This window comes from Ahaetulla prasina, chromosome 1, assembly GCF_028640845.1.
Source record: "Ahaetulla prasina isolate Xishuangbanna chromosome 1, ASM2864084v1, whole genome shotgun sequence".
Taxonomy (NCBI): Eukaryota; Metazoa; Chordata; class Lepidosauria; order Squamata; family Colubridae; genus Ahaetulla; species Ahaetulla prasina.
In genome coordinates, this window is record NC_080539.1 from 373,952,779 (window position 1) to 373,977,961 (window position 25,183).

Genomic DNA, 25,183 nt, shown 5'->3' on the forward strand with positions numbered 1-25,183 from the left:
ACATACATACATACATACATACATACATACATATATATATATATATATATATATATATATATATACTTGTTTTCTGAGGTTTTCGCGGGTGTTTATATGTAGGTCTTTGGTTATTCGGGTTTTCTCCCGCGTAAAATTGGAAGTGTCTTGGCGACGTTTCGACGAAGTCTCATTCGTCATCTTCAGGCTTCAGCTTCGTGCTTCTGGGAGCAATGTGTGATTGCAGCTGTTTCTTCCTTTTTAACTGCTAGTGGGGGTTTGAACTGATTGGGTGGGAGCTTGGCTGTGCTCTGATTGGATGGGGTTTTTTTTGTGCTCTGATTGGCTTGGGGTGTGTCCTGTTTGGGTGGGGGCTTGGTTGTGCTCAGATTAGTCTGAGTTGCAGGGGGATTTGAGCTGGTGAGCTGCATTGCTGTTGTTTGGCTTCGTGTTTGTGGTCGTGCTACATCTTCATAGTGGGTGTCTGTCTGCTGTATGTATGGATTGGAGGGGTTTGAAATGGCTAATGTTGCAGCTGCGGTCTGGCTTCTGGTCCTTGGTCGTGCTTCCTGATCAGTGTGGGTTTGGGTCTGCTTTCTGGGTGGATGTGTGGTGGTGACATCCTGTGTGGACCTCGTGAGTGTGGGTCTGGTGTCATTCCTCGTGTTAGGGACTCGTTTGTCAATAAGGGTGGGTTTCCAAATGGCTGGTAGGCGGGAGGTATCATCTCGTTTGTTCATGCTGTGTGGGCGTTTTTCTATCTCGATGGCTTCTCTGATTATTCTGTTGTTAAAGTGTTCAGTTTTGGCGATAGTTCTGGTCTTTTTAAAGTCAATATCATGTCCTGTGGATTAAAATGCCTTTAAAAGCCTCCGATGATCAGGCAACTCAGCTGGGATCGCCAGAGGAGTCTTTTTTTTACAACATCTTAAGCCTCCTGGGACCAAAAACAGGCTGCTGGAGGGGGCTCTACACCCTCCCCATGGCCTGGTTTAGCGCAGGGAGGTACACCGCTCCCCCTATGCTTCCCCCACCTTTGCTCATGGATGCGAGACCCCCTGTGCATGCACATGCGTATCCCGCATGCGTCCCGCCCCTGCGCCAGAGACCCGAAAATCAGCTGGCCAGCGGGTAGGCGTGCGCACACACGCGGTGGAGTTGAGCTGGGCGATGGCTTGCTTGCCTGCAGAGAGGGCTCCGCATGCTAAACATCCTAAACCATCAATATGTTTGCCTTATATTCTCTATTGCCTTTACAAATTTACCTCCCACCTTTTCTATTCTATTCTGTCCTGTCCTATCCTATCCTATCTTATCTTATCCTATCCTATTTTTTATTTTTATTTGCATTTATATCCCGCCCTTCTCCGAAGACTCAGGGCGGCTTACACTATGTTAAGCAATAGTCTTCATCCATTTGTATATTATATACAAAGTCAACTTTTATTGCCCTCAACAATCTGGGTCCTCATTTTACCTACCTTATAAAGGATGGAAGGCTGAGTCAACCTTGGGCCTGGTGGGACTTGAACCTGCAGTAATTGCAAGCAGCTGTGTTAATAACAGACTGTCTTAGCAGTCTGAGCCACCAGAGGCCCTATCCTGAATTCTATCCTATCCTATCCTGAATTCTATCCTATCCTATTCTTCATTCCAATATTCTATTCTATTCTATTCTATTCTATTCTATCCTATCCTGAATTCTATCCTATCCTATCTTATAACATAACATAACATAACATAACATATCCTATCCTTCATTCCAATATCCTATCCTATCCTATCCTATCCTATCTTATCCTGAATTCTATCCTATTCTATTCTATTCTATCTTATCCTATCCTATCCTATCCTATCCTATCCTATTCTTCATTCCAATATTCGATTCTATCCTATCCTATCCTGAATTCTATCTTATCCTATCTTATCCTATCCTTCATTCCAATATCCTATCCTATCCTATCCTATCTTATTCTATCCTATCCTTCATTCCCATATCCTATCCTATCCTATCCTATCCTGAATCCTATCCTATCTTATCCTATTCTATTCTTCATTCCAATATTCTATCCTATCCTATCCTATCCTGAATCCTATCCTATCTTATCCTATTCTATTCTTCATTCCAATATTCTATTCTATTCTATCATATCCTATCTTATCCTGAATTCTATTCTATTCTATTCTATTCTATTCTGTTCTATTCTATTCTATCCTATCCTATTCTTCATTCCAATATTCTATTCTATTCTATTCTATCCTATCCTAACCTGAATTCTATCCTATCCTATCTTATCCTATCCTTCATTCCAATATCCTATCCTATCCTATCCTGAATTCTATCCTATCCTATCTTATCCTATCCTTCATTCCAATATCCTATCCTATCCTATCCTATCCTATCCTATCCTTCATTCCAATATCCTATCCTATCCTATTCTATTCTATCATATCCTATTCTTCATTCCAATATTCTATCCTATCCTATCCTATCCTACCCTGAATTCTATCCTATCCTATCTTATACTATCCTTCATTCCAATATCCTATCGTATCCTATCCTATCCTATCCTATCCTATCCTATTTTTCCTCTATTCTATTCCTATTCTACTCCATTCCATTCCATTCCTATTCAATTCTATTCCATTCCATTCCATTCCATTCCTATTCTATTCTATTCTATTCTATTCTATTCTAATCCTATTCGTTTCTAATTTTATCCTATCTTCTTCACCATCTGACTGGATGGTGGGGAACGGAAGGATTTATACTCCTTGCAGACAGCTGGTCATTTGCATCCTTTTAGAGAGCCCTTGAGGCCACTTGGAGGTTTCTCTGTGTCCTCAGGGTCACCTGAGTAGTTAAACAAGAAAGTCCAGTTGCTTTATGAAAAAAAGCCCCTTTTGGGACAACCATGACCTGGATGACTGAGAATCTCTACAGACTTTTAGCAATGCAGTTTGGGATGAACCCCCTTGGAATGGGGTGGAAGTAGGAATGGATTTCCAGGGGGAAGAAAATTGCAGATTACAGGATCCAGTCAGGTAACCCTGAGGACACAAATAAACCTCCAAGTGGCCTCAAGGACTCTCAAAACAGGGGTCTCCAACCTTGGTCCCTTTAAGACTTGTGGACTTCAACTCCCAGAGTCCCTCAGCCAGCTTTGAAGTCCACAAGTCTTAAAGGGACCAAGGTTGGACACCCCTGCTCTAGAAGGATGCCAATGACCAGCTGTCTGCAAGGAATTATAAATCCTTCTATTCCCCACCATCCAGTCAGAGCTGAAGAAGCTTCTGGGATGGGAAGCGAAACGTCTTCAAAGGAAAAAAAAAACAAGAAAACCCAGTTGCCTCTTGAAAAAGCACCTTTTTCCTAAGATGTTCAAAGATCAGCATGTTTTTAAACCTTGAACCACGTTGCCATGTCCTTAATTTAGGGGGGGGGCGGTATTTGAACTCTTTCTCCCCAAAAATGCAACCCCCTCAAAAAAAAAAACACCCCAGGTGCGCTACATGCTACTCCCCCTCCCTATTTCCCGCCCTAACTGCCCAAAACAAAGATGGCGACGCCGGCAACTCCACCTATCCGCGACCACACATTCTCTCTCTCTCTCTCTCTCTCTCTCTCTCTATACCATTCCCAAACATGGCCGCCTCCCTCCTCAAGACCAGCACCAAACATGGCGCCCGCGACGCCGACCCCTTTCCAAAGAAAGCCGAGCTCTCCGCCCAAAACTAAGATGGCGAACATTATTTCCCCCACCAGCCCCGCAACAACTTAATACTCCCGGAATGCGCATGCGCAACTAAAAGGCCTTCCGGCCTTCTTTTCTTTCCCCCCCCCTCCCGCCCCAACCGGAAGTTATACGCTGAGGGGAGGGTGTCCTCTCTCCCCCCCCCCACAATGATTCCCAAAGAAACGATGAAGACGTAGCCGGGCGGCGAGGGCAGCGACGGGATGTCGGTGAATTACGCGGCGGGGTTGTCGCCCTACGCGGACAAAGGGAAGTGCGGCCTCCCGGAGGTGAGGGGTGGGGTGGGGGTGGGTGGGGGAGAAAGGCCGGAGGAGGCCTCGTTGCCATGGGAACGTTGCCAGCCCCGCCCCCGCCTGAGGGGACCGTTTGGGGTGGGCGAAGGCCTCACTAGGGGGAAACTGAGGCACGAAAGCGGGGGTGGGGGGCGGGGTGGGGGGTTCAAGAGCCTGAAGCTGGGAGGGAAGGAGAGCCTGGAGGGAAACTGAGGCACCGAAGGGGGGGGGGAAACTGAGGCACAGGGGCCTCCACTGAGGCCAGTGGGGGGGGGGAAGGGGGGGCTTGAGGGAGCTGATTTATGTTATTTTTATTTTTATTTATTTATTTATTTTGTCACAACAGTATATATATATATAAGCATAAGCATGAAAATAACTATATAACATATAAGCATATATATATAAGCATAAGTATGTAATAACTATATTATTATATTATAATATAATTAATTATATTATTATATTAATAATTAATTATAATTATATTTAATATAATTATAATTATATTAAATTAATATAATAAATAAATAAATAAATAATATTAATATAATAATATAATTAATTATATTATTATATTAATAATATAATATAATTATAATATAATATAATTAATTTTATATATATATATATATATATATAATATAATATAAATTATATAATATATTATATAATATATATATTATATTTTATTTATATACATACATACATACATACATATATATAGTCAAAAAAGAGGAACCAACTTCTTCCCTGGTCCAACACCTTAAAGCCACAGGACACGATATTGACTTTAAAAAGACCAGAACTATCGCCAAAACTGAACACTTTAACAATAGAATAATCAGAGAAGCCATCGAGATAGAAAAACGTCCACACAGCATGAACAAACGAGATGACACCTCCCGCCTACCAGCCATTTGGAAACCCGCCCTTATTGACAAACGAGTCCTTAACACGAGGAATGACACCAGACCCACACTCACGAGGTCCACACAGGATGTCACCACCACACATCCACCCAGAAAGCAGACCCAAACCCACACTGATCAGGAAGCACGACCAAGGACCAGAAGCCAGACCGCAGCTGCAACATTAGCCATTTCAAACCCCTCCAATCCATACATGCAGCAGACTGACACCCACTATGAAGATGTAGCACGACCACGAACACAAAGCTAAACAGCAGCAGTGCAGCTCACCAGCTCAAATCCCCCTGCAACTCAGACTAATCTGAGCACAACCAAGCCCCCCCCAAACAGGACACACCCCCATCCAATCAGAGCACAAAAAAAACCCCATCCAATCAGAGCACAGCCAAGCTCCCACCCAATCAGTTCAAACCCCCACTAGCAGTTAAAAGGAAGAAACAGCTGCGATCACACATTGCTCCCAGAAGCACGAACCTGAAGCCTGAAGATGACGAATGAGACTTCGTCGAAACGTCGCCAAGACACTTCCAATTTTACGCGGGAAAAAACCCGAATAACCGAAGACCTACATACACACATACATACATACATACATACATACATACATATATATATACACACATATATATATGTATATGTATATGTATATGTATATGTATATATGTATATTTATATAATTATAATATAATAATATAATATATTGAGTAAGGGGCGTGCATAAGAGCACAAGGGTGCCTATCGTTCCTGTCCTATTGTTTTCTATCATTATATCCAATTGATATAGTTGTTGCTTATATATATATGCTTATATATTATGTAGTTACTTTCATGCTTATGCTTATATATACTGTTGTGACAAAATAAATAAATAAATATAATAAATAAATATATATTATATATGATTCTCCCCCCTCCAGGGCAGGGGGGTGGTCTGTAACAGGGGTCTCCAACCTTGGCCGCTTTAAGCCTGGCTGGACTTCAACTCCCAGAATTCCCCCAGCCAGCTTTGCTGGCTGCAGGAATTCTGGGAGTTGAAGTCCAGCCAGGCTTAAAGCGGCCAAGGTTGGAGACCCCTGGTCTGTGAAGTTGGCATCGTGGACTACAACTCCCAGAATCCCCCACCCAGCATGGAGGGGGGGGATTTTCCTTTATCTTTCCTTTCAAGGGGTTTTATCTATGGAGGTGTGGGGGTGGTGGATGGAGGTGTCCATACAGGCAGGCTTGTACTTAACAACAGTTCGTTTAGTGACCGGAGTTAACGACGGCGCTGAAAAAAGAGGGGACTTTGGGACCATTTTTCAGACTTACGACCATGGCAGCATCGCCCCCCCCAAGGAGCGGGGGGGGGGTTGGTCACGCGATCAAAATTCAGAGGCTTGGCGACTGACTCATATTCATGACGGTTGCAGCGGGGGGGGGGGTCTGTGAAGTTGGCATCATGGACTACAACTCCCAGAATCTCCCAGCCAGCATTATCTTTCCTTTCAAGGGGTTTTATCTATGGGGCCCCATTGGAAGTGTGTGTGTGGGGATGGAGGTGTCCATACAGGCAGGCTTGTACTTAACAACAGTTCGTTTAGTGACCGGAGTTAACGACGGCGCTGAAAAAAAGTGACTGTCAGCATCGCATTCAATTTTTCAGCCCCTCCGTTAGTGGCCGGATGGAAAGGGGAGCTAAGTCCCCGGGATGACCCAATGGACCGCAGGAAATCCCTCCGGGACTTAGCAGTAAACTGGACTCCACGATCCGATATTCTTCTTCTTGGAACTCCATGTAGTCTTTTAAATGTGCCTTGCGAACAGTTTTGCCAGTTTCCTTGCCGAAGGAACCATTTGGGACCGTTTTTCAGACTTACGACCATGGCAGCATCCCCAGGGGGGTTGGTCACGCAATCAAAATTCAAAGGCTTGGCGACTGACTCATATTTATGACAGTTGCAGCATCCCAGGGGTTGGTCACGCAATCAAAATTCAAAGGCTTGGCGACTGACTCATATTTATGACAGTTGCAGCATCCCAGGGTGTGTGTGTGTGTGTGTGTGTGTGTGAGGCGGTGATCCCCTTTTGCGACCTTCTGTGGGGAAGAGCCAGGTTCACGTAACAATCCAGTTAACGGGCTTGTTAACAATTGCAGTGGTTCACTTAATAACAGCGGCAAGGAAGGGAGTGAAATTGGGCGGAATTCACCTTAAGAAATGTCTCACTTAGCAACATGCATTTGGGCTCGATTGAGGTCGCAAGTCAAGGACCAACTGTATATAAGTAGTGCCTGTTCTCAAAATTAAGCTCTGGTTTTGGTTTTTTTAAGTTTTGGGAGTTTTCTGTGTGGGTGTCTGTCTCTGTCTAACTACATACCTCTGTCCATCTGTCTCTTTATCATTTGTCTGTCTATCATCTATATATATCCATCTGTCTGTCTATCACTTTATCTATATTGATCTGTGTCTGTCTATATCTATCTCTATCTTGATCTGTGTCTGTCTATCACTTTATATCTATTTGTATCTTGATCTGTGTCTGTCTGTCTATATCTATCTTGATCTGTGTCTGTCTGTATCTCTGTTTTGATCTGTGTCTGTGTGTCTCTCTATCACTTTATATCTATATCTTGATCTGTGTCTATCTGTCTTTCTTTTTATATCTATTTGTATGTTGATCTGTGTCTGTCTGTCTATATCTATCTATCTTGATCTGTCTCTATCACTTTATCTTGATCTGTGTCTGTTTATATCTATTTATCTGTCTATATCTATCAATCTATCGATGTCTGTCTGTGTCACTTTATATCTATTTGTATTTCTCATCTATCTATCTATCTATCTATCTATCTATCTATCTATCTATCTATCTATCTCTTTATCATCTATTTCTCTCTCTCAATCTAATCTAATCTAATCCCAATCACAATTGTGGTTGTAACAACCATTCATTTGGTGACCGTTCAACCATTACAGTGGTACCTGTTAATAGTGGTGTCCCCTAAGACAGAGTTCTAGGACCAACACCCTTCATGCTATACATAAATGACGTTTGTGATCATATTATAAATAACTGCGTTCTCTTTGCCGATGATGTTAAACTATTTAACACTACTAACAATGCTGCTACCCTTCAAAAAGACCTTGACTTTGTGTCAGAATGGTCAAAAAATTGGCAACTCCAAATCTCAACCAACAAATGCTCTGTTTTACACATTGGCAAAAAGAATCAGAACACAAAATACAAGCTAGGTGTTCATGACCTTGTAGATGACCCCTCACTCTGTCAAGGACCTTGGAGTACTCCTATCAAATGATCTAAGTGCCAAATCCCACTATAACAACATCGCCAAAAAGGCATTAAGAGTTGTAAACCCAATCTTGTGTAGCAGCTTCTCCAGTAATATACATTACTAACCAGAGCATACAAAACATTTGCTAGACCAATCCTCGAATACAGCTCATCTGTCTGGAGCCCGCACTGCATATCAGACATTAATACAATTGAATGTGTCCAGAAATATTTCCAAGGAGAGTCCTCCACTCCTCTGCTCGCAACAAAATACCTTATGCCACCAGACTTGAAATTATGGGTTTAGAAAATTTAGAACTACGCCGCCTTCGGTATGACCTAAGCATAGCTCATAACATCATCTGCTACAATGTCCTACCTGTCAATGACTACTTCAGCTTCAACCACAACAATACAAGAGCACACAATAGATACAAACTTAAAGTGAACCGCTCCAATCTCTATTGCAGAAAATATGACTTCAATAACAGAGTTGTTAATGCCTGGAATGCACTACCTGACTCTGTGGTCTCTTCCCAAAATCCCCAAAGCTTTAATCAAAGACTATCTACTATTGACCTCACCCCATTCCTAAGAGGTCTGTAAGGGGCGTGCATAAGAGCACCAGCGTGCCTACCGTTCCTGTCCTAATGTTCCCTTTAATTGTATTCATTTTATGTATTCAATTCATGCTAATACATATATATTATCCAATATGTACGCGACAAAATAAATAAATACAAATACACTGAAAAAAGTGATTGATGACTATTTTTCATATTTATGACCGTTGTCGCAACCCCAGGATCCTGTGATCAAAATTCAGGCCCTTGGCAACTGACATGTCCTTATCATTGTTGCTGTGTGCTGGGGGTCCCATGATCACCATTTGTGACCTTTCCAGCTGTCTTCCAATGTGCAGAGTTAATAGAGGAAGTCAGGTGTGTTTAATATAATTCTCTTAACAACTGCAGTGATTTGCTTAACTGTAGCAAATAGATTGTAATGTAAAATGGGGCAAAAAACCCCCTCACTTAACAGCTGCCTTGCTTAGCCATGGAAATTTCGGACACAGTTATGTTAATAAATCGAGAATTACATATATGTAAAAAAAAAAAAAGCCTAATGATAAAGTAACCAGATCAGCCATAAATTGACTGAAGGGTACCTATAACTGAGTTCTCTCTTGACCTCAGCAGGACATTTAAACTCCTGGCTGTCGGTACCTAGCGTGGGATTCACCCATTTGTAGGTGCTTTGGGGACCCCTCGCTCTCATCTCTGCACTGCAATCCAGTCGACGCTCGCTCTAATGTCTTCAATCTTTTGTTCAGATTTTCGATCCGCCGGACGAGTTAGAGAGGAAGATCCATCAGCTGGCTGACTTGATCCAGAATTCTTTCAATGTGGTCTTTCACACCGGGGCGGGTATCAGCACAGCTTCAGGGATTCCAGATTTCAGGTAAGGAAATGGACAGCCGAGGCCAGAGGTCTGAATCGGAGGCCAAATTTTACCTAACTCAAAATTTTCAGACGAAGTTTTGGATTCCAGGGACGGGAACAGCAAATGTGGATTAAGCTATTTTGGTTTATGAAGCCGTGCATAGAAATGAGGATGTGATCACATCCAAGATGATCAGGGGACTGGAGGCTAAAACATATGAAGAACAGTTGCAGGAACTGGGTATGTCTAGTTTAATGAAAAGAAGGACTAGGGGAGACATGATAGCTGTGTTCCAATATCTCAGGGGCTGCCACAAAGAAGAGGGAGTCAAGCTATTCTCCAAAGCATTTGAGGGCAGGACAAGAAGCAACCGGTGGAAACTAATCAAGGAGAGAAGCAATTTAGAACTAAGGAGAAATTTCTTGACAGAATAATTAATAAGTGGAACGACTTGCCTGCAGAAGTTGTGAATGCTCCAACACTGGAAGTTTTTAAGAAGATGTTGGATAACCATTTGTCTGAAATGGTGTGGGGTTTCCTGCCTGGGCAGGGGGTTGGACTAGAAGACCTCCAAGGTCCCTTCCAACTCTGTTGTTATGATCATTATCTTGGTTTGAAAGCAATCCTCAATACAGGGATGATGAATTATGAAGCCTTGAATGCTGAGTCTCACTTTGGGGGATACAAGAAAAAGCCTGCAAATTTATAGTGGAATATTCCATCTAATACAGGTAGTCCTCATTTAGTGACTATTTGAAATTACCAATGGAACAGAAGTTGTCTTCAGATGTTCTGGGTGTTCCGTCACTGGAGGCTTTCAAGAAGAGACTGAATTGCCATCTGTCAGAAATGGTGTAGGGTCTCCTGCTTGGGCAGGGGTTGGACTAGATCGGGGTCCCCAACCTTGGCAACTTTAAGCCTGGAGGACTTTGCTGGCTGGGGGATTCTGGGAGTTGATGTCCTCCAGGCTTAAAGTTGCCAAGGTTGGGGATCCCTGGACTAGATGATCTACAAGGTCTTTTCCAACTTGGTTAATCTGTTAATCTGTTACAATGTCAATGAAAAAAAGTGATTTATGACCAGTCTTCACACTTATGACCTTTGCAATATCCCCGTGGTCACATGAACAAAATTCAGATGCTTGACAACTGGTTCATATGCTGGAGCTGAGGTGGTGCAGTGGTTAGAGTGCAGTACTGCAGGCTACTTCAGCTGACTGCTATCTGCAGTTCAGCAGATCGAATCTCACTGGCTCAAAGTTGACTGCTTCCATCCTTCGGAGGTGGGTAAAATGAGGACCCAGATTGCTGGGAGCAAGAGGCTGACTCTGTAAACCACTTAGAGGGCTGTAAAGCACTGTGAAGCGGTATATAAGTCTAAGTGCTATTGCTGTTGCTATATTTATGACGGTTAAAGTGTCCCGGGGTCACAGGATCCCCTTTTGCGACCTTCTGACCAGCAGAAGTCCATAGGGAAGCTCAATTCGCTTAACCTTCGTATTACTAACTTAACAACTGCGGTGATTCGCTGAACAGTGGCAAGAAAAGTCGTAAAATAGGGCCAAACTCGCTTAACTGTCTCACTTAGCAACAGGAACTTTGGGCTCAATCGTGGTTATAAGTCGAGGACTATCTGTATAATGGAATACAAACCAGGATCAGAGATCTCTCTCGTTTGATTCCGACAATTAATCCAGGAAGTTGGTAGAATTAAAGGCCAGGTTGACAAGGGTAGCCTATCCTTGGAACTTATTTCCACGACATTTTCACCGCCAGGTGAACAAGAGATGAATATAATCAATCTATCTTGGTACAACTGCAGTTTCCCCGCTTTTCCTCTCCCCACCCCCAATGGGGGTTATAGAATTTTTTTTTTTTATTGGCCAAGTGTGATTGGACACACAAGGAATTTGTCTTGGTGCATAGGCTCTCAGTGTGCATAAAAGAAAAGATACGTTCATCAAGGTACAACATTTACAACACAACTGATGATCAATATATCAATATAAATCATAAGGATTGCCAGCAACAAAGTTACAGTCATACAGTCATAAGTGGAAAGAGATTGGTGATGGGAACGATGAGAAGATTAATAGTAGTGCAGATTCAGTAAATAGTTTGACAGTGTTGAGGGAATTATTTGTTTAGCAGAGTGATGGCGTTTGGGAAAAAACTGTTCTTGTGTTTAGTTGTTCTGGTGTGCAGTGCTCTGAAGTGTCGTTTTGAGGGTAGGAGTTGAAACAGTTTATGTCCTGGATGCGAGGGATCTGTAAATATTTTCACGGCCCTCTTCTTGATTTGTGCAGTATACAGGTCCTCAATGGAAGGCAGGTTGGTAGCAATTATTTTTTCTGCAGTTCTAATGATCCTCTGAAGTCTGTGTTTTTCTTGTTGGGTTGCAGAACCGAACCAGACAGTTTTAGAGGTGCAGATGACAGACTCAATAATTCCTCTGTAATAATAATTCCTCTTATCAGCTTTCAGGAACATTCTGCCTGCAGCTGCTCTTACCCTGTTCAGAGCTGGTGTTATAAAAAAAACCAAAGAGGAAACCACAAGCAATAAATCTTACTTTAAGATCAGAGGTTTATTTCCATGAGCAATTTGGAACGTGAATCGCCAACAAAGCAGTGCAATTCCATAACAAAACTTACATTATTAAACCTTTGCAATGGTTTAATGCAGGGGTCTCCAACCTTGGCAACTTTAAGCCCGGCGGACTACAACTCCCAGAGTTCCCCAGCCAGCTTTGCTCTGGGAGTTGAAGTCCGCCAGGCTTAAAGTTGCCAAGGTTGGAGACCCCTGGTTTAATGGTTTACATGCTTACATTCAATGGTTCTTAACATTCTTACGGACCGTCACTCTCTGCAAACGCTCGTGCGTGCGTCTCAAACTTCTCTCCATCGGCTACTTTCAGTTCCCTATTTCTCATAGTTTCAACGTTCCGATTCCAACTATATTTCAAAACCACGTACTTTGCAGAAAAGGCAGCAGACACAAGTCAGCATATTAGAAATACATCTGGTACATTTTGCAATTACGTTAGGTTTAAAACTTTGGTTCAGTGAGGCCTGCAAGCCCACTCCTAGACCTTATAACTTGCAACTTTCCAATGGCTATATGTCTCTTCTCACACTGGTTATTTTTCTTATTTTATTTATTAAATTGATACACCCCCCCTTAAAGGAACCTATAGTGTTGACAGCTCTTCCTCTGACTGGATATCTTGAGCAGGGTTTTTTTCTTCTTGTTATTTATAATTAAATTTAAATATTTATTTGGATTCTAATCAGTGTTAGCTATATTTCTACACGTTTCAAAACTAGAACGACCTTTCTAAAACAAAATGGATCATTTTCATTAAAATGTTTCCTATTCATTGATACACCTTTTTTATAATTTTGATTTTGAGACTAGATTTGATTTGTGAGGCATAGAAATGTGCCATATATGTCCCAAAAGTTAAGATTCAGTGATCAAATCAAATCTGCATATTTATAATGCCAAATAAGATAATTATACATAAATATTTCCTAATTCGCTCATCCCGCTCTGACGGGCCACTTACAACACAATAAAAACAGTATGGTTAAAACCGTCAATATAACATTAGAATCAAAGGCGACTAAGATGGAGGAGGGGAGCATGCAGTGCAGGGGTGAAATCCCTCCGGTTCGCTGAATCGGTAGCGCCGGCGATAGGAGGCTCCGCCCACCTGGAGGGGCATCATTGCGTTCCTTTTTTATCACCTGTGCATGTGCAGAAGGTTCTCTGCATGTGCAGAAGAGGCGCGCACATGTAGCACGCACAGTCCCATGCGCTCCTATCCAAAACAATAGCAAAAGTAAGTAGATCTTACCGCTGATAAAATGGGGGGGGGACCTTCCCCAGAATGGCCTGACCCCCTCTGAACCCCAGGCCAACCATCAGAGCCAGGTTTTAGAGGCCCTTTTGGAAGTCTTAAAAGGGGAGGGGGACAGATCTCGCCTCGAGGGGCATGATGTTCCAGAACAGTATCACCAACTGGTGGTCCGTGGACCACTGGTGGTCCGTGAGAAAATTCTGGTGGTCCCCAGAAAAATTATTTGCATTTTTTACATTGCACTAAATCAGGGGTCCTCAAACTATGACCCTTGGGTTGGATATGTGCAATGAACGCTTGTGTTACTGCAGAGAGTCTCCCCCTTCGGGGTCTTTTTGTGCCACTCAGAGGGGGGCAGAAATTCCAATGAGTTCTGCTTCAGCCTCCTGGTGGGGGGCTTTGGGCAAAGGCTGGAGGGAAGCACCAGTGGTGGCGAAGAGCCCGAGGGCCTTGTTCCAGTGGGACTGCATCATGGCCTGGAACTGGCTGACCATCTCAGCCCACTGAGCCTCCAGGCGCCAGTATCTGACCTTGCACTCTCTCAGGTCTTCCCTCTGCTTGGAAGGCCTATACTCCTAGTCCTCAGTGAGGTGCTTTTACTGAGCCTCCTTCTTGGTCAGATCCAATTTGAACTGAGCCAGCTGTTTTGCCAACTCTTTCTCGCGATGGCTGCTTAGCTCCAGCAACTGCTTCCTGTTGGGGCCCTAAGGAGCCCGGGCAGACAGGCGAGGAGAATCTGGGAGGGGAGGGGTGAGTAGAGGCCAGCAAGGTGCCCGTCGACGTGAGTGGCATCGAGTTGGCCACACCCACCCAGTCCCATGACCACCTAGCCACGCCCACCCAACCGGTCATTAGGCAGGTCATATTAGTGGTCCGCGGGATTTAAAATTATGAATTTAGTGGTCCCTGAGTTCCGAAAGGTTGGGGACCCCTGTTCCAGAAGGCAGAAGCTACAGCAGAAGAAGTTCTTCTCCTGCACCCCTGCCGGCTAAAATCCCTTGGCTGACGGGGTCTCCAACCTTGGCAACTTAAAGACTTGTGGACTTCAACTCCCTTTGAAGCTTTGCTGGCTGAGGAATTCTGGGAGTTGAAGTCCACAAGTCTTAAAGTTGCCAAGGTTGTAGACCCATGCCTTGGCTGACGGGGTCTTCAGCATGTCCCTTCTGGTGTCAGCGGGTCGGTCCAATCCCATGAGATGAGATGGTTCCTCAGGTAGCCTGGAGTCATGCCACCGACAGGGTAGTCCTCGACCTACGACCCCAATTGAGCCCCAGGTTTTCGGTTGCTAAGCTGGGCAGTTCTTCAGTGAGTTTTGTCCCATTTTACGACTGTTCTTGCCACCGGTGTTAAATGAATCCCTGCAGTTCTTAAATGAGTCACACGGTTGTTAAGCAAATCTGTCTTTCCCCCAGTGCTTTTGCTCGTCAGAAGGTCGCAAAAGGGGGTCAGGTGACCCCGGGGCACTGTCCTAAATACGAGTCAACGGCCAAGCGTCTGAATTTTGATCACGTGACCGCAACGGTCGCAAGTGTGGAAAATGGTCATGAAGTTACTTTTTTTTCCCCCCCCAAATGCGGTTGCCGCTTCAAGCAGTCACAAAATGAATTGTTGTAACTGGAGGACCAACAGTGCTTCTCTTCCTTCGTGCAGAGGCCCGAATGGGGTGTGGACCATGGAGGAGCGGGGCCTGGTGCCCAAATTCGACACCACCTTTGAGAACGCGAGGCCGTCGAAGACTCACATGGCTCTTTTGGAGCTCCATCGAGTGGGCATCCTGCACTTCTTGGTCAGCCAAAACATAGATGGGCTTCACGTGAGATCTGGCTTCCCCAGGTAACGCTTACCTGCTTGAAACATTGCAGCCAATGAGGTGGCAAGTTAGGGCTTCTCCAAGAAGTCACCCTAGATCAGGGATGGGGAACGATGGCTCCTTTATGATTTGTGGACTTCAACTCCCAGAATTCCCGAGCAAAGAAGGAGAAAGAGAGGTAGAGACAGTGTTGGAGAAGGAGGAGAAAGAGTGGTGGTAAAGAAGAAAGTGTTGGGGAGGTAGAAGGAGAAAGTGTCGTGTCCCACTCCTCCACTAACGGCCGGGTCGGGGAAGTCCGTATCAAGCGTGCCTCCGCAGCTCTGCCAAAGTCCTATCAGAGTCCTCAGGGCAGGCAGGAATCCAAGGTGTGACTTCAGCAATCCAGATTAGACTTTGCCTGACTCAGAGACTGCCAGAAAGCAGATCCTTTATATAGGCCATGGGGTGTGGCTCCATGACTCAGCACTTATCCAGGCCTGCCCCTCCCTTCCTTTTGCTGACGTCGCCTCTCCATTCTCCGGAAGCGTGGATCTCTCCAGCCTCCAGCTGTTGGTAATTCCAGCTCGTGACTGGCTTCATATTCCTCAGGCTCACATGCTGTGGGAGAGGGGTTTAGTTGCTCCGTTTGACCGGGCATGGTGCCAGGACTGGGGGTTGGAGGCATGCCAGGACATTCTCCTGTACTATCAGTGTCTGGCAGGAGATGAGAAGGGCCCGGCTGCAGCGAGGGGGGTGAGCGAGGCACAACAGAAAGAGTGGTGGAGAAGGAGAAGAAAAAAGGACTGGAGGAGGAGGAAGAGGAAGTGTTGGAGGAGGAGAAGGGTGGCTGTGGGGTGCTTAGCACTCGCGGAGCTTGATGCTTTTCTTGCAGACATTTTATGACCCAACTACGGAACACCATCAGTGCTAGAAGGGAGAGGGGGTTTTGTGGAGAGGAGGAGGAAAAGGAGAACGTGAAGGAGGGCAACTGGGGGGGGGTCCTTGGTGCTCTCTGAGCTTGGTGGTTACCTTGCAGATGTTTCATGACCCAACTAGGTAACATCATCAGTGTTAGAAGGGATTGTGGGGCTTGCTCTCCATTTACGTACTAGTAGCTTGCCGGCTTGAATGTTCTTAGTAGTTCCTTGATTACGCTATAAACAGAGAGCAAATTCCACAAATCTTAAAGTTGCAGAGTTTGGAAACCCCATCTAGCAATTTTTCTTCATGTCTTCGCTCTAGGGACAAGCTGGCGGAACTGCACGGAAACATGTTCGTAGAGGAATGCATGAAATGTGGCAAGTATGTTCCTTTTATTCTCCCCCCCCCCGCTGCTTTTACGTGCTTGAAAATAAATGTGGCTTTTAATCACGGTGTGTTTTTTTTTAACCAGAAATGCTCGAGCGTTCTTAAAGTGCGGCACTATCCTGGGCTAGGTCTCTCTTAGCAAGCTATCATCATCATCTTTTTAACAACCCATAATCCCTTGCAGGGTGAAGTCTGGGCAACTGAATAGAGCTAGCAGAGTGTTTCCTGGCCAGATGCCTTTCCTATCGCCAATGCGGAATTTTGTTCAGCAGATATATTCTCATTGTGCCCAGAGAGAGAGAGAAATATCTGCCTCTACCTAGGATCGAACTCACAGCCTCCTGATTGTGAGGCGAGTGCTCCACCTTTAGGCCAACGCACCACTCCTTTCTCTTTGCAAGACACCCTCCCCTAATTTTAGTCAAGAGCAGGATTTGGATCTTCCCCACCCCAGTGAAAGTATCTCAGCAGCCTATCAGGTTGCCGATTCCCCATAAGTCAGGGACTCAGCCCGAGAGGCAGCTGTTCCCACACCTGGAAGTGGAAGATGCTCATCTGGGTTGGGAGCTGTTAATCCACAGCCACCACTTGGTCCAAGAATTGGATGGCAGCAATGCTTCCATTTGGTCTATTGGATAAGACACCAAGGCTAGAAACCGGGAGCCTGGGAGTTCTAGTCCCGCTTTAGGGCATGAAAGTCAGCTGGGTGTCTTTAGGCCAATCACCAGGAGTGTGTGAGTTCTAGTCCCGCCTTAAGCATGAAAGTCATCTGGCTAATTTTGGACCAGTCCCTCTCTCTCAGCCCAGCCCACCTCACAAGGTTGTTGTGGTGAAAGTAAGAGGAGGAAGGTGTGTTAGATAGGTTTGCTTATTTTATTTGTAAAAATAAGAAAGACAGGATAAAAATTAAAGAAATACAAAATGAATAAATAAAAGTCTGGTTATCATTGCTGCAAGTGAGACGTGTTGGCTCAGTGGCTAAAACGCTGAGCTTGTTGATAGAAAGGTCGGCAATTCGGCGGTTCGAATCCCTAGTGTCGCATAAGGGGGTGAGCTCCCGTTCCTTGTCCCAGTTTCTGCCAACCTAGCAGTTCAAAAGCATGTAAAAAATGCAAGTAGAAAAACAGGACCACCTTTGGTGGGAAGAGAACAGCATTCCATGCGCCTTTGGCATTGAGTCATGCCGGCCACATGACCACAGAGACGTCTTCGGACAGCGCTGGCTCTTCGGCTTTGAAACGGAGATGAGCAGCGCCCCCTAGAGTCAGGAACGACTAGCACATATGTGCGAGGGGAACCTTTACCTTTATCATTGCTGCAGCCATGTCTTCTTTTCATTTTTTTTAAGGCAATACGTGAGGGACACCATTGTGGGCACCATGGGGCTCAAACCCACCGGCCGGCTCTGCAACGTCTCCAAACACCGAGGGCTTCGTTCCTGCAGGTGCGTCCCCCCACGGCTGCCTCCCCTGGCCCCTCCCCATGAGCCCTTTGGAAAGGACAGGCTGCTAAAGACGGAGGGCCCCGTTCACACCCCACTCCATCAAGTCACATAAAGAACGAAGCGGCACACGTTCCCATGACGTGCTATGCTTCCGTTGGCCTTTTTGTTGATTGGCAATGTGGTATGAATGCAGCCCATTGGACACCTCGACTTACGACGGTTCGTTTAGTGACCTTCAAAGTTACAACGTGAATTTTGATCACTTGATTGTGGCAAACGGTCGCAAGTGTGAAAACCTAAGTCCTAAGTCGCTTTTTTCAGCGCCGTTGTCATTTCGAACGGTCACTAAAATGAACTGTTGTAAATCGAGGACTACCTATATCTACAGCAGGGGGTCTCGTTTGGCTGGGGAATACTGGGAGTTGAAGTCTCCACGTGTTAAAAGTTGCCAAGTTTGGAGACCCCCACCTCCACCCCCGACCTGTAGAATGAGGCGGAGATCGGATGCAAACTCCGATTGGCTAAACAGGAAAAGTCCAAGCTGTCTGTTAAGTTTCCTGCCCAAAAAAATCCCCAGGGATCCATTTCTATTCCTCCCAAGACCAGATCCTCCCTTTCTCTATTTTGTGAGCTGCTTGCTTTAAAAAAGGCACTTAATACCCGCTCAGCTTCCAATTCCTGGCCGCTGGAGTTTGGAAGACAGGGCTAGGAAGGGTGAGTTGGGGGTCTTCGTTCACTTCTTCCAACTCTCCGATCATAGAAGTATACCCCAAAACTCTGGGAGGGGGAGGGACTGTATTTTTAAAAATGCTTTTATTTCCCGTTCGCAGTTGGTTTGATCGGTGTGCCTTTTGTGTTTCTTCTTAAAGAGGCAAGTTAATGGATACCATCTTAGACTGGGAAGATTCCCTGCCAGACCGTGACCTCAATTTGGCCTCCGAAGCCAGCAGGTGTGTTTTCCTCTGCACGGTTCCAAATCCAGCCTTGTCCCAAATTTCTGGTTCTGAATTTCTTTTCTTTTCTTTTCTTTTTTTTTTGGTAAACAAGCTTTATTAACATTTTTCTTTCATTATACATACTTTATGAACAGTGGTCACATCTTATACATCATATATATATATATATATATATATATATATATATATATATATATATATATATATATATATATATATATATATATATATATATATATATATATATATATATATATATATATATATATATATATATATTAATTTTTATAACCTATTCCAATCTTTTCCATATTCATCCCTTTTATATAATTCTTTATCCCAAATTCATCATTTTTCACCAAGTCTTGTTATTTCATCTCTTCCCAAGTACATTTTACATATTTCCAATTTTGGCCATAATATTTTTTTCCATGTTTCTTTATCTTATCTTAAACTCTTCTTAATACATAATACATAAACAGTATCACTACCCACCCTTTAATTCCTAATTTCTTACAATAACATCAATTACTTATCTTATTGCTCCATTTGCTGAGTACATTTCTTAAAGTCCCCTGCTTTTTAACTATACGCAATATATATAAGGATTAGGAGTGACATGATAGCGGTGTTTCAGTATTTGAGGGGCTGCCACAAAGAAGAGGGAACCAAACTATTCTCCAGAGCACCTGAGGGTAGAACAAGAAGCAATGGGTGGAAACTGATCAAGGAGAGAAGCAACTTAGAACTAAGGAGAAATTTCCTGACAGTTAGAACCAGTAATCAGTGGAACGACTTGCCTGCAGAAGTTGTGAATGCTCCAACACTGGAAACTTTTAAGAAAATGTTGGATAACCATTTGTCTAAAATGGTGTAGGGTTTCCTGCCTGGGCAGGGGGTTGGACTAGAAGGCCTCCAAGATCCCGTCCAACTGTTGTTATTATTATTATATCATCATGATCAATTCTTGCATTAAATCTGATTGACTCTCCGCATTTTATCTTAATCGCTTCTTAATACATAATACATAAACAATATCACTATCCGCCCTTAATTCCTAATTTCTTACAATAACATCAGTTAATTATCTTATTTCTTCATTCACATCATATACTTTTCAAGATCCCCATCCCACTTTTTAACATTTCAATTTTGTCTCTTAATTTCACTTATCTTCATAATTAAACCCAATTACCGTTTCATTTTTCATCCGCTATTCTGTTTTGCTATAAGCAATATGCATCATCACATTCATTTCTTACATTAAAACCCTTCAACTTAATTGACCAGCCACAATTAATAATGTTAATACAGTTTCTTTAAATCTACAAATATATACCTTATTTCCCTTTCTCCTTTCCACTAATCTTCCCCTCTTTAACCATTTTCTCTTGGTCTCTCCAAAACTCCACTTTTTGGTAATTTCCTCCTTTTATCCCATTCTTTTAACTTCTTCTTTTTCTTTTTTTCTTTTTGTATATTATATCTTTTCTCCTGAATCCTTTTTTCTCACTTTTAGATATATTACTTGAATAAACCTCCCCAAGCTTTCTCCTAATCTCTTTTCACTATCTCCTTTTTGTTTTGTTTTGTTTACATTTATATCCTGCCCTTCTCCGAAGACTCAGGGCGGCTTACAGTGTATAAGGCAATAGTCTCATTCTATTTGTATATTTACAAAGTCAACTTATTGCCCCCCCAACAATCTGGGTCCTCATTTTACCTACCTTATAAAGGATGGAAGGCTGAGTCAACCTTGGACCTGGTGGGACTAGAACCTGCAGTAATTGCAGGCAGCTGTGTTTTAATAACAGGCTTCTTACAGCCTGAGCCACACCACGGCCTCCTTCTTTTCCCTTTGTTTGAATCATTTTTGGGAGAATATCCCCCCCCCCCATTTTTATTTTTTTTTTGCTACTGTTAATCCCAGGGAAATCATCTGTTTTTTACTTTCATTTCCTTTCAGTATTATTTTCTTGCTCCTCATTTATGCTCTCCTTTTCCTGTTCTGTGTTTTCCGACGAAATTTCTGACTTTTTATTACCCTTTAATGATCCACGCATATTTTTAAACATCTCAATTAATTCCTCACACATCCAAGACTCCATAATGTCAATTTAAATTTTTTAAAAAACTTTTACTTTATATTTACTGTATTTTTCGGAGTATAAGATGCACCGGAGTATAAGACACACCTTAGTTTTTGGGGAGGAAAATAAGAAAAAAGCTGATTGGCAGGTGGATCGGCCTCCCGGAATACCCCCAATCAGCTGTTCCCAGAGGTGAATTTTAGCAGCAGTTTCCTTGGTTGTGAGCTCTGTGCCTTGCTTTTTTTTGCTTTTTTTCCTGCCTCTGAAACTTCTGAAACTCTGTTTCAGAAAAAAACTTTTTTCTGCCTCTCAAAGCCTCCGAAACAGCTTCAGAAAAAAAGCCTCTGAAGCTCTGTTTGGGGGCTTCTTTTCTGAAGCTTCGTTTCTGATGCTTTTTTCAGCCTCTGAAACTTCCATTTGAGAAACTTCCATTTGAGAATGGGCGGGGCTACATTCTGCATATAAGACACACCCAAATTTTCCCCCTCTTTTTTTGGGGAAAAAAGTGCATCTTATACTCCAAAAAATATGGTAATTAAAATTCTAAAGTCTACATAGTCTCTTTTTTATTCCAAATTTTTATTCCAAATATCCAATTCAAATATTTATCCAATCCACTCCAAATTAAAGCTTTGTTCTCTTCCACAACCGTTGAAAGATGAAACCAAGCAGTCCAGAAAAACAGATAGATACTCCTTAAAAGTTCTCTCAGTTTCTGGATTAAATCAAGATCACAGCTGTTGTTTTTTCTTCTATCTTCCAATCTGTTCTGTCCCCCCACCGCAGTCCGGGAGGCACGAGAAAATGACTCAATTAGCCGGCAATTGAGTCTACGGCAGCTATCAGCTCTGGCAGCAACCCAGCGAACTTCTGCCAAGGTTTTTCTGTTATCTTTCTTGATGCCAGCGTGTCAACCAGGAAATCAGGAATAAACAGCACTTCAGCTCAAGTTCTCTCCAGGCAGTTGGATTTGTTTGTCACGAAGCAGTATAGCAGCCTCTCCTGCTTTTATACCCTGTGGGGTGTGGCTCTGTGACTCAGCACTTTCTAGGCCTGCCCCACCCCTGCTTCTGTTGTTCCCGCCTCTCTTGTCTACGAAACTTGGGATCTAACCAGGACTGATTGTCCTCAGCTGGGTCTGGAAGCGTTTCCTGGGCGAGGGGAGATACAGGAGACGGAGGCCTCGTCATCTCTTCCACCTGGCCTACCTCTGGCTCCTGGAGCTGAGCCAGGGAAGCCGGCCCTGCAGAAGGGAGCCCTGATGGCCCTTCCCCCTCACTCTCTGAGTCACTCTCTGGCAGGGGGCCAGGCCTGGGGGGGCGTGCTGGAGCCACAACACAATCTATATTGCAGTACTCACTTTCTGCCAGCAGATGTCTCTTTCAAATCCACAATATTCTCAGGTCTACTAAGTATCAAAGCTGTCAAAAATGTTTTAAATCTACATAAAGAGTTCTTTTCCTCAGGTTCCTTTTTCTTTTATTGTTTTTAGTTTCTCCAAATTCAATTTTAAAACCAGTTATAAAGTTTTCTTTCTTGGGCTTTAGTATTTTACCATCCTCTTTGTTCTTTTCCTTCAAATGTCAAAATTATCAAAAATATTTTTAATCCACATAGAAAGTACTTTCCCTCGTGTTTCTTTTTCTTTTATTATTTTTAATTTCTCCAAATCCAATTTTAAATCCAGTTGTAAAATTTTCTTTCTTGGGCTTTGGTATTCTAACCTCCTCTTTGTTCTTCTCCCTCCATTAACTTTCCCAAGTGCCAATTAGCCGCTCATTTCCGCTCTGGGACACCTTTCAAAGTTGTTAAACATTTTTCTTTTTTACCTGTGAGTTGACCAATCATTCAGCCAGTACCAGCACTCCTTTCAGACGCCACTCCTGCACAAAAAACTTAGTCCAGTTGCCCCAGCTTCAGAGCGGTCATTTTTCAATGGCCGCCGCCACTGGTTTGAAAAGCAGTCTCCGACCTTTCGAGGAACTTGCCTGTTCCTCTTGGTCGTCCGAGACACCTCTCCTTCTTCACCATCCCTGCAGGACGTTTCTGGCCCAAAGACCCCCTGACAGCTATTTGGTTGGGTTTTCACAGACTTTGTCGGAGCCCACTATTTTTCCAGCCGGTCTCGCCGCAATGCTTCCGGTTCTCCAAAACCACTGTTTCTGAATTTCTGTTGGATTGGGTTTTTCTGAATCTATACGTTGGCGGAAGCTGCTGTTGAGGAACCCAAGGCGAACACAAATGAGGTTCATAAACCAGTTGAAATGTCACTAATAGAAGACATTGTTATATATTGTTTTAATATGCCTGTGAACCGCCCAGAGTCCTACGGGAGATGGTGCGGTATATAAGTTTGATTAATAAATAAATAAAATAAACAGTATTTGTAGCTCAGGATTGAACTGTGGGGCTGTGTAGTTTCCTTGCAGACACTGCACAACCCAGCTAGGTAACATCATCACTGCTAAAAGGCAGTGAGTTTTGTGGAGAGAAGGCATAGGAGGGCTCAGGGTTGAAATGAGGGGTCCTCGGTGCTCTCTGAGCTTGGTGGTTTTCTTGCAGATGTTTCGGGACGCAGTTAGGTGACATCATCAATGCTAGAAGGGAGTCGCGCATGCTGTCTGTTTATATACAAGTTGTCAAGTATTAATACTCCAAGGAACTACCAACTCAGACCAACAAGCAAATAAAAAACAATAAGCTAACCAAGCAGGCATCAAGACCACTCCCACCAACATTGGCAGGGCTAGTCACTCGCATATAAACAGAGAGCAAAGCCCCATCCCTTGTAGCACTGATGATGTTGCTTAATTGGGCCATGAAAAATCTGCGAGAAAACCATCAAGCTCAGAGAACACCAAAGATCCTGCAGCTGCTCTCCTCCTCCTCCTCCTCCTCCTCCTCCTCCTCCTCCTCAAAACTTCACAGCCTTACCCAAACTAGGGAGAGCAGAGCCATCCAGTGGGCTTGAGCCTCATCGTGCCCACAATGGTGTCCCTCCCATATTGCCTTAAAAAATAAAGAGACGGGCCGCCACAATGACAACCAGGTCTTATTTATTCATTTGTACCTGTCTATTATTTTTGCGGGCAGGACAATTGAGGTAGGGGTGGTAAAAATTCTGCTCCACTTGCCCCTTTGAAAAGGGTCTCCACGGCTGATTCCTTCTCTGCTTGTAGGAGGGCCTCCTTATCCATCACCCTGGGGACCTCACTGCAAATCAAGCCCAGCGGGAACCTTCCGCTACTGACCAAGAAGAAAGGCGGGAAGCTGGTGATTGTCAACCTGCAGCCCACCAAGCATGTGAGTATGCTCTTTCCTCGACTGGACAGTTGACCCTCAATGCTTTGCTTTCAGCTCCTGTAGGGCAGTCCCTTTGGTTGGGAAAAAGAGCAGCGGATAACAGACAAGCCAGAATCCTCTTCTCTTGGGCTAGTTGGAAAAGGAGGAGGAAGGTAGGTCTTTTACTAATCAGCTGTCAGATTCAATAAACCAGGAGCCAGAATAGAGTTCAAAAGTACTCAGAGTTTATTTCCTGCTATATCATCATCATCTTTTAATGACCCCATAATCCCTTGGGGGTGGAGTCTGGGCAACTGAAAGGAGCTGAGTGTTTACTGGCTGGATGCCCTTCCTGTCACCAATGTGGAGTTATATTCAGCAGATACATTCTCATCGTGCCCTCTGCTCTGCGCTTCCATCTCCTCTCCACTCCCCTGTCCTCTTCACTCCCATCTCCTCTCCACTCTTCTGTCCACTTCCATCTTCTCTCCTGTCCACTCCTCTCCCCTGTCCTCTCCACTCCCACCCTCTCCACTCCCATCTCCACTCCACTCCTCTTCCCTGTCCTCTCCACTCCCATATCCTCTCCACTCCTCTTTCCTGTCCTCTTCACGCCCATCTTTTTTTTTTTTTTACATTTATATCCCGCCCTTCTCCGAAGACTCAGGGCGGCTTACATTGTGTAAGGCAATAGTCTCATCCTATTTGTATATTTATATACAAAGTCAACTCCTCTCCTCTCCACTCCACTCACATCTCCCCTCCCCTCTCCATTCCCCTGTCCTCTTCACTCCCATCTCCA

At 43.9% G+C, this 25,183-nt stretch overlaps 1 protein-coding gene across 11 annotated transcripts in view; it reads left to right on the forward strand.

Moving 5' to 3' along the window:
* Positions 1-3,826: 3,826 nt before the first annotated feature.
* Positions 3,827-25,183, forward strand: part of SIRT6 (sirtuin 6) — a 77,870-nt gene continuing 56,513 nt past the window's right edge. For 6 of the 11 annotated variants that reach the window (XR_009152772.1, XM_058163638.1, XM_058163637.1 and 3 more), the window contains exons 1-7: positions 3,829-4,003; positions 9,542-9,669; positions 15,163-15,345; positions 16,544-16,603; positions 17,958-18,053; positions 18,923-19,003; positions 24,279-24,402. Coding sequence is in view for 10 of the 11 variants with exons in the window: in XM_058163638.1 (XP_058019621.1) it covers positions 3,938-4,003; positions 9,542-9,669; positions 15,163-15,345; positions 16,544-16,603; positions 17,958-18,053; positions 18,923-19,003; positions 24,279-24,402 (738 nt within the window). In the remaining variant the exon portion in view is untranslated. Of the gene's footprint in view, positions 4,004-9,541; positions 9,670-15,162; positions 15,346-16,543; positions 16,604-17,957; positions 18,054-18,922; positions 19,004-24,278; positions 24,403-25,183 lie in introns of all 11 variants that reach the window. The other 5 variants (XM_058163636.1, XM_058163635.1, XM_058163634.1 and 2 more) reach the window with 2 other exon arrangements.